This window comes from Brachyhypopomus gauderio, chromosome 3 (assembly GCF_052324685.1).
Source record: "Brachyhypopomus gauderio isolate BG-103 chromosome 3, BGAUD_0.2, whole genome shotgun sequence".
NCBI classification, from domain to species: domain Eukaryota; kingdom Metazoa; phylum Chordata; class Actinopteri; order Gymnotiformes; family Hypopomidae; genus Brachyhypopomus; species Brachyhypopomus gauderio.
Genome location: NC_135213.1, coordinates 33,215,187 through 33,225,835, shown reverse-complemented (window position 1 = coordinate 33,225,835; position 10,649 = coordinate 33,215,187). Strand labels below are relative to the sequence as shown.

The following is a 10,649-nucleotide window of genomic DNA, read 5'->3' as shown; positions in this document are numbered from 1 at the left end:
GTGACTGAGAAGGCCGTACCTTAACAAATACATTAGTTAAACTGAAACAACAGATGACAATTGTGTTCAGGTTCATACTGTACCAAAGACGATGCTACTTTTTATCTTTTTTAAAATCAGTAATTTAAAATGTTTAAGTATATATGTGGTTTAAAAACGAAATAAAGGCTCCCATGAATATTACTGACCTTGTTAAATTTCTTTCGGGATCAATAATGTATGTATGTATGTATGTATGTATGTATGTATGTATGTATCTATCTATCTATCTATCTATCTATCTATCTATCTATCTATCTATCTAGTTAAATAATTTTTGTGCTGTTGAAATACTGTATAACAACCTATTTATTTACATTTCCCCCAAATAATAGCACACTAGTAATACTATTATTACATAATTAGTATTTTATGCCTTGCATTTCTCATAGCAAAATTTGTGCGTCTTGGGCACTTCTCAAGAAGCAAACATTTGAATCGGTTGAACATCGGCATTGAACGGCTAAAGTGCACATGCGCAGTGCAGCTGGGCATAAACATGTAACGCCCTTTACACACTCTGTAGGGAGTAGGGACTTTTATTCAGGAAGCAGGGGGTGTTTACGTTTGTCTACTGCAACGTAGAATCGAGCGTGCAGCTTTATGCTTTAAATAATTTAAAAAATGCCAGGGACAATCAAAGATCTCTCTTTGAACTACGATCCAGTTAAGGAGAACAACACGTTTACATGCGGCGACTTTATTAACGGTCGAGTTATATTAGAAGTGACTAAAGAAGTTAAAATTGATAGTCTTTACGTAAAGTTTAAAGGGGACGCAAATGTTCGTTGGAGCGAGAGACGCAACGATCAAACGCATGTTTACAGCTCTCATGAAAGATACTTCAAACTTAAGCAGTTTTTCATTCAGGACCCATCCAAAAAGGGTAAGATACGCCCTGTTCCCGTCAGACCTAAACAAAAATATCACAAAATCAACAGTCTGCAAATGTTATGGGCGTTCCTTTGCCATATGTAGGCTTTTACGTTTGGGCGTAAAGTTGTAAAGATGCAACGATTTTTGTTTCTTTACAGGAAAAATTGATCCAGGCGCTATCATAATAACTGGGGAGACTTGTAAGTGTAGTCCGTTTATTGTTTACACTATTTATTTACAGTCACTGTAGGAAAATGCAAACCGTGTGCTTGGTGTAGGAGGAAAATGTAGTTCTTATCAACCATCACATTGGCACTTGTGTGTTTCGTTTCTGCTCATTCCTTCTTTTGTCTTGATTTTTTCTCCTTTTGTTACATTTTTTTTTATTTATTGTTACTTTCTAGACAGTAATATGGTTAAACCAGGAAGCCACGTTTTTCCATTTAGCTTTCAAGTGCCCCAAGGGTGAGTAATGAGTCTTAATACATTTTAAATAGAAACTGTTCTGGTATATGGTGTATTGCATGTTGCCCAGCAGGGACTGAACGAACACTCTGAGATGTCCAACTGCTGTTATACTAAGTGTCCTAAAATCGCAAATATATCATACTACATGACAGTATCTTTAACCATTCATATCTTTCAACTGGGCCTGGAAACTTTAAAGAGAATTTTTTTAACATATATTGTTACAAACCCCTCAAGCTCTGTCTGGGGTATATATATATATATATATATATATATATATATATATATATATATATATATATAAAGAATAAAAGAAAAGAAAAATAAATTTAAAAATGGACGATACCAAATCAAAGAACACAACAAAACAAACACACCTTAAGCTAGAAACACAAAGCAACAAGGTCTAACTCTCTAATCCAAAAAAAAAAAACCTATCCTTCTAATAAGCAAAACATACAAAGTGGGTGCCCGCCCCTTACCTAATGAGTCTAAGCAAGATAAGGCCTATGTGGAGGGTATGTAGGAGCAGTGATGTCAGTAACGCGTTACTCTAATCTTACCACTTTTTTCGGTAACGAGTAATATAACGCGCTACTATTTCCAGTCCAGTAATCAGATTAAAGTTACTTATCCAAATAACTGTGCGTTACTATTTTTATTTTCCCTAGTAAAATATATATTTTTGCTTTCTTCTTGGTCAGTTCTACTTTTGCGTCTGACCGTAGCGCTCGACTCCGCCCGCTGCACACGACCCTGTGAGAGCGCGAGCACGTTTTACAAGTCATTCTTTGCAGTGTCCTCACTTAACGATATGTGGTAGTATAAAGAAACACCCCTCAAAAACAGGGGAAGGAACATTTACCTGAAGATTTTTAATGTTGCACTGTGTTCCACGTTTGAAAAGTGCTGGAATTTTGACTAACGTCGCCTACTTTAAAATGCTTGAAATTGTAATGGTATTTCATTTCACAAGCTGTCTGACTGAACAGGAGTGGGTTTCCCGAAACGTTCGTAGCGCTAAGTACTTCTTAACCTCGTACGTTTCATACGAGGTTACGAAGTACTTGGCGCTACGAACGTTTCGGGAAACCCACCCCAGTTCGCTTGTATTACGTTTACAAATAAATTTACAAATAATACCGCGCAGCTACACAAACGTAATGTCAGGAGAGTCTTGCCCTTTAAGTGACACTGGGGGGGGGGGGGGGGGGGGGGGGGAGTTGCGTTATCAATAAAGTTTCCCTGCACTTCCAATAAAGTGAGTATTGGAAAATTTTATTTTGCTGCTGAATGTAACTACTAAAGTAACTTGTAATCTAACGTAGTTACTTTTAAAATCAAGTAATATGTAACGTAACTAAGTTACTTTTAAAAGGAGTAATCAGTAATCGGATTACTTTCTCAAGGTAACTTAGCCATCACTGTGTAGGAGCACGCTCAACCTTACCTGTCCAGCCCCAAAAACAACAAAACAACATAATTCCAAAGGAACACCAATTTCAACTCAATTCCACAGAGCTAGAAATTATAGCACATGGCTCATAGCTCAACCCTAAAAAAAACACTGGCAGATGTGCACATGCATGTAACAATATGTCCGATAACAAAAATGTTTAGGTTTAAAAAGAGATTATAGGTGTAACATATGCATCATGGGAACTGTATGTGTATATATTCTCTTAAAACTGTCTGAACTTGCGTTTACTCTGAACTGCTTCATCTTTGAGTACTCACAAACAAGAGGGGTCATGGGTACTAAAATGGGACCATCTTGGTATGAGGATAACCTTTCAGGATGTTTCAGTGAATTTTACACATCCTTGTTTAAATACCACCATTCATTATAAACCTACAAACTTCAATTTCTCTCTTTACTTAGACGAGCGCATTTGTAGTGATAATGAAGACGTCTTGGTAATGCGTGAACATTTTCAGTACTGGGGTTTTCCTGAGGAAGTCATATCAATCAATCAATCAATCAATCAAATTTTATTTATATAGCGCTTTTTACAACAGTTGTTGTCACAAAGCAGCTTTACAAGTGCCGAGTCCTAGCCCCCAGTGAGCAAGCCAAAGGCGACAGTGGCAAGGAAAAACTCCCTAGTTTTTTGCATGAGGAAGAAACCTTGAGAGGAACCAAGACTCAGGGGGGGAACCCATCCTCCTCTGGCCGACACCGGTCACCATGACAACAACAACAATATAGACAGAATGTAGACAGAATGTAAAAGATGCAATAATGTCAATTTAGACCGAAAAATATGTAATAATGTCCATCATGGTGTAGGCATCCGGTTAGGCAGGAGGTGGCCGGCCAGGATGGATCGCTTGTCTCTCCTCATCTCATTATTCCTCAAGCAGGCGGGCAGCCATGTGGAGAAATGAAACAGGGAAAATTAGCTCTGTATGAGGACATATACGGGACAGGTAAAATTATAAACATTTCTGGAGTGTGGCAGCAACTCCGGCACTAAGTTAAATTATTACAGCCTAGCTAAAAAAAAGGCAGAACCAGAAGGTAACATAGGCTTGGGGGCATTCTGAGACAATGGCATCCGTCCACTGCACTGTCAACAAACTTGAGTGACCACGAGCAGTGACAGGATGACAGCACCAGCACCCCAGTCTACCATAAAACCCTTCGTCTATGAACCCCTGGATCTGTACCTTTATCTAAGGGGGATATTAATTATCAAACGCTAGACTAAATAAGTGGGTTTTCAACCTAGATTTAAAGATTGTGACTGTGTCAGAGTCCCGGACACATTTAGGAAGATTATTCCAAAGCTGGGGGGCCTTATAAGAAAAGGCTCTTCCCCCTGCTGTTACCTTGTTAATTTGTGGAACTAATAACAGACCAGCACCCTGTGATCTTAGTTGATGTGGGGGTTCATAGTAGGAAATAAGTTCCTGGAGGTATTCAGGAGCAAGCCCGTGTAGTGCTTTATATGCTAATAATAGAATTTTAAAATCAATACGAAATTTAACTGGGAGCCAATGCAGGGCTGATAGGACTGGTCTAATATGCTGAAATTTTCTAGTTCTGGTCAGAACTCTAGCTGCGGCATTTTGAACTACTTGAAGTTTATTTAGATTCTTATTTGAACATCCTGACAGTAGTGAATTGCAGTAGTCTAGTCTAGAGCTAACAAAGGCGTGCACCAATTTTTCTGCATCATCCTGTGATAATGCATTTCTTAATTTGGCAATGTTGCGGAGATGTAGAAAAGCTATCCTAGTAGTATTATCTATATATTTATCAAATGATAGGTCGGAGTCGAGTATGACGCCTAGGTTTTTGGCTACTGTGCCAGGTGTAATGGGATAGTCTGCAAGATTAAGCATTAAATTAGGAATTTTCTGTCTTGCGGCCTTAGGGCCCACAAGGAGAACTTCTGTTTTGTCCTCATTTAATTGTAGGAAGTTTAGAGACATCCAGCATTTAATATCTCTTACACAGGCCTCAATTTTTCCTAAACTGAGTTTGTCATCGGGTTTGGCTGATATGTAAAGTTGAGTGTCATCCGCATAGCAGTGAAAATTGACACCATGTTTGTTTATAACTGTGCCCAATGGTAGCATATATAATGTAAATAATAATGGTCCTAAGATGGAGCCTTGCGGGACCCCATATTTAACCATTGTACGTTTGGATGAAATATTATTGAGCTCTACAAACTGATAGCGATTTGTTAAGTAAGACTGAAACCATGAAAGGGCTGTGCCTGAGACTCCAACCCAGCGTTCTAACCTTTCTAGCAAGATCCTATGATCAATTGTGTCGAAAGCTGCACTAAGATCAAGAAGCACTAACAGTGATACATAGCCTTGATCTGATGCAAGGAGGAGATCATTTGTTACTTTAACTAATGCTGTTTCAGTACTGTGATGGGGCCTAAAACCAGATTGGAACTTTTCAAATGTGTTATTCCTATACAGATATAGGCATAATTGCTGGGCAACAGCTTTTTCTATGATCTTAGATATAAATGATGTGTTTGAAATGGGTCTATAATTAGACAGCACAGTCGGATCAAGATTTGGTTTCTTGATCAGAGGTTTGATAATTGCTAATTTACATGATTTGGGCATGTGACCTATTGTAATGGATGAGTTAACTATAGTTAGAAGAGGTTCAGTTACAGCTGGTAATACCTCTTTTAATAACTTTGAGGGAACTGAGTCTAATGTGCAGGTAGTACAATTTAAGGAAGAAATTATTTTCTCTAATTCTGATTTTGGGAGTGGATGAAAAGCATCAAGTTTTTCTCCCGGTATGTAATTTAAAACAATATCAACCAAACCAGATGACATACCAGTTGTATTGCTAATAAAGGGTTTTATATTTTGTCTAATATTCTCTATTTTATTATCAAAGAAATCTATAAATACATTACTAGTGAGGTTTACTGGAATCTGAGGTTCTGTGCCTGCTTGATTTTTTGTAAGTTTAGAAATAGTATTAAAAAGAAATCTAGGATTGTTTTTATTTTTCTCTATCAGTGAGGCTAAGTATGCTGAGCGTGCTTTAGTGAGTGCCCGTTTGTAGTCAATAATGCTATCCTTCCAGGCACAGTGGAATACTTCCAATTTAGTAGATCGCCATAGATGATGCTTTTGCTCATATTTTACCTATTCACAGAGTGGACGCACTGACCTATAAACAATCTGCTGTTAAGACAACAATAATTGCCTTGGTGCTGACTTATCACCCTATGAATAAAACAGTGGTTAATATTATACTTATTATCCTCTAAGATGATGCAGTACTGTATCTCTTTAAGGAGCCTCAATATCATGTCTCAGAGGATCCTTAAAAAGAGATGAATAACCATTCAGATATTAACTGTGGTACTGTAGCCTGCAGATCTCGATGTGCTATGTTTAAATTTATTAACACGGCCACTAAAACAACTAGTCTAACGTGTGAGCGAGGAACAAATCTGGATGCCAAGTCGAAAGCAGAACGCGACGAATGTTTATTGTAGACAGTACGGTAAACAGGAACAAACAGGACCAAAATCAGATGACGACTGACGAATACAAATACAAGGCGCACACATATCTGATCTCCATTCTTGGAACTTTAGATCCCCCAGGAATTAATGTTCTTATTTAAATATCCACTTTTTCATATATGAATTGGTTCCTCCTCCTATTAATTCAGAAACACTTTGCTTGCACAGTTCTGTCCGAAATGAACATTGGAGTACCAGAATTTTATATCTCTCTGGATGGGTCATTACTGACATCTGCTGAGAATTTCATTGCAATAGCACCTTTAGAAATATATTTTCTTATAAAATTGGTGACATGTTCAATACTTATTTTACTCACTGTATAAATAATAATTTCTCAAATTATTAACGAATGGAGTTTAAAATCATCATAGGTATGCTTATGCAAATTTGACAAATTTGAAAAATGGTGCTTTCTTCTCGGCAGGAATATGCCAGCATCTTTTAAAGGACACTATGGCTCAGTTAAGTACATTCTCGAAGTCACACTGGACCGTTCATGGAAGATCGATCGTACTGATACCAAAGAAATCATCTTTGTCCCAGGGATTAATAGTATTGGTCCCAATTTAATGGTATGTGGCCATGTGAAAAATGTATATGTGCCTTTCTCACTTGCTCTCTTAATCAGTAGTGGTGGGAGTTGTAGCAGCCATATCTCAGTACTGCCACCTAGATTAGATAACTCTGTTTTTCACATTTTTATGAGATGTTTTTTCTGAAATTTCTGTTTTTTTTTTTTTTTTTTTTTTTTTTTCGTGGAGTGTTTAGGTAAACCTACTACAATATTTTAAAATGTATATGATTTTAAGGTGTTTCATTTGAGCAGTCCTCTCTGTTATTTTAGTTCTGTTGTGTTCTTCTACATGCAGATCCCACAGAGTGGTGCTACCGACAAAAAGATGAAACTCTTCACCTCAGGAAGTGCCTCAATTAGAGCAACAATGGACAAAATGGGTTGTATGCAAGGTCAGTGCACATCATTTCACAAATGGTGTGCAACTCGTCTGCACCACCAAATCACCATTCAGTCTGTTTCAGCCCATTGGATGGATTTTCTGACTATTTCTTGATCCTTTCTTTCTGGAAGGGGAGATCATCAAAGTCTCCACTGACGTTGACAACTCTTCATCTCGCGACCTCAAGCTGAAGTACAGTCTCGAGCAAAAACAGACCTTCTGTGCTCAGGGTCGTCATAAATATTGTACCAACACTATATTCAAAGTAGTTGGGGATCCTGTTCCTTCTGGATCAAAGCAAACAGTCGTCACCCAGCTCACCATCCCACCTAATCTGGAACTCACCATTATGAATTGCGGCATTATCAAAGTGGAATACATATTAAAGGTACTAATGGCCAATTCATTCTCTATCAGTTGCACCTGAAGTTAATGGGGAGGAAAAGTATTGACCTGGTTATGCAAGCTTACACTACTAAACGTCCTAGATCATTTACAGTTGTGTGGTTTTTAATATAATTATTTACACCCTTTGTATCTCGAAAGTTTTTTTTTTTCCCCACTTATGGTCTATTGCAAAATTTACCTTAAAACAAGCATGCCCTGTTTGATGTACTAATTTGCTGTAATAACCAGCTGATTTTTTTCAGGTATATCTGGATGTTCCCTACGCAAGTGACCCAGAGATCCAGTTTCCAGTGGTCATTTTGCCTGCAGGCCTGTTTCTTCCTCCACTGCCTAGTCAACAAGGCTTTCAGGCCTTTGGGAACCCTGATACAGCAGGATGGAGCAATGTTCCACCCCAGCCTGCATTTGGGCCCGGTCCCCCTGGTGCTGCTTATGGACCCGCCCCAGGGCAGTACCCCAATATGCATCCTTCACCTGTGCCTCCACAGCCAGTCAATCCAGAAGCACCACCTCCTCCCTACTCATGCATCTATCCTAATCTCAATCCTCCAGTCCCAGGATATAATCCAGCTCCTTTGGCTCCTACATTCAGTCCACCTCAGTACCCCATTATGGGTTACCCAAATCCTACACTACTCAATCCAGCACCAAGTGCCCCAGAGTTCTGTCCAAATCCAGCTCCCCCAGCCTATGGGTCTTCTGGGGGTGAATCAGGTTGGCCAAATTCAACCAATCAGACCAACCAACCAGAGCCTTATCCAACCAAAACACCTGAGAAGCATGAGTGATTAGCCCTGCCTTTGACTGTTTAATCTAATGTGGTTTTTGATTATGCAAAAAACCATACTCATACAGCATGAACTGTCATGGATGACATCAGGTTGCAGGCTTCATGGTTATGGTTTTGCAGTAAGTTAGGCTGGGAATTGAAACTTTTATGGAGCTGATGGAATAGAATAGTATTACATGCAGAGCGGTGTGATTTCCTTTTCAGCTGTGAATCAGTGATTGAATGCCTGCAAGGTTCCATTGACAGATATGTGCTGGGAGGAGAGGAAACCCTCCAGAGAGCCAATTACAGCATCTCTTTTAACATACACTCCAAACACTTCCACTGGAAGGATTGCATGCACTACGAATCTGACTTATTTAATCACCATCTCATTACCTGAATATTAACTGTGCCAACACATGTGCATTTAAGGTATGCATTGTAACAAGTTTACAAAATATATTATGCATTTAATGAATCTCATATATAAGAATAGCATTTTAACTGTGTTTTCACATATATATTACAAACTGACCTTTAAACGGTATTGCCATTTAAATTGATGCGTAATCTATTCTAATCACCTTCATCGGAAACAAAAATTTTATATAGTGTTACATAATTATATGGGTAAAGTCTAATTAACACATTTAAAAGCTATATATAAGCTGGTGTTCTTTTATAAGACACGCATTTGGTTACTTAATCTCCTTTATGCTTTACAGAGGTAATTGTACAGCGTGGTGAGAAATACTTTTCTTATTCTTACACAATACACTCAAGGCCAGTTTCTCAACAAACTGCACCACAGAGATCATGTTCGCTCAACGTAGAAGGGGATTTTCAGAATGACCTGCAAATGGAACCTCCATCATGCAGCCGTAACATATCGAAACTAAAGTACTAACAGCAGCACACAAATTACTGCCCTGAATTGTTTGATCTGTGGGAAGCTCATTTTTCCCAAAGAGGGCCTTCTTCTTAGACATATGAATGATCAAAATAAATGATCTAAACTATTAAAAGACACAAAAATATAATAATGTTATTACCCAAAGCCTAAAACCAGTGTTACATTATAATTGTTATACATTAATAACTTTAGTTATACTGTAAGGTATAGTATAAGGTGCTATATATCACAAAATCATCGTAAAAGATCGCCGTTAAATGGCAGGACCAGAATAACAATGAATACAGAACTTTCTCTAAGATTATTTTAAAATTGATGGTTCTTTCCGTCAATGGGGGGGAGCAACCACAGATAACGCCTACAAATCAATAACATTTTTCTTAATTGCTTGCTGTAGGCCATGACAAATCTGCCGTATGTCTCTCCCTATTTAAACGCCATTAAATGTTTTGAAACGAAAAAAACAGACAATACAAAACTCACAGAGAAACAATCCCCCCCCCCCCCCCCCCCCCCCCCCCGGTACAAAATGACAGTAACCTATGAATGAAATGGATTATCGGTATAGCTATACGTGTAAATTGTATACATGAATGTGTGCGCTGTCAAATACACTGAAGCTTATCCGTTTTCGTTGTGCTTCGCTTACAAGACTAATCATTCCACTAAAGTGCATAAATGTGAAGGACACTGGCGATTCGGTGCAGCTATTTAACCCATTGATTTGGATTTAGGATATTTTGGATGATTTGGTTGATATTTAATCCATCCGCTAGATGGCGGCGGAGGCTCATCTAAGCCTTGCACAGACGCTGTACACTTTGAAATTAAATTGCTCCATAAAAGGGCACAGTTTCTATTACCAGTGCACTTGCAGAAATACCCTGAACAACATTTTTGTTTTAAGCGCGCAATTAGGTTATGCAACAAATTACGTTTGTATCTTTAATGTTTTTGGTTTTGATTGACTGGTGACAGCTAATAGCACCGTTTGATTCAGTGTAACTACACTTGGCTTGCTCACTGGAGGCTAGGACTCGGTATTTGTAAAGCTGCTTTGTGACAACAATTGTTGTAAAAAGCGCTATATAAATAAAATTTGATTGATTGATTGATTGACTTGTCTGCCTCACGAGTCTGTATCCAACAGAAAGGGTCGAGAGCCCATTCTAACGCAACAGGTGGGTACAGAA

At 38.4% G+C, this 10,649-nt stretch overlaps 1 protein-coding gene across 1 annotated transcript; it reads left to right on the top strand.

Moving 5' to 3' along the window:
* Positions 1-571: 571 nt before the first annotated feature.
* On the top strand, positions 572-10,575 carry LOC143509220 (arrestin domain-containing protein 3-like). The gene is made up of 7 exons (XM_076997714.1): positions 572-925; positions 1,074-1,115; positions 1,320-1,380; positions 6,832-6,979; positions 7,277-7,373; positions 7,495-7,751; positions 8,014-10,575. Exons 1-7 carry the CDS (start codon positions 664-666, stop codon positions 8,557-8,559), a joined length of 1,413 nt encoding a protein of 470 aa, XP_076853829.1. The 5' UTR covers positions 572-663; the 3' UTR covers positions 8,560-10,575.
* The last annotated feature ends 74 nt before the right edge of the window (positions 10,576-10,649 follow it).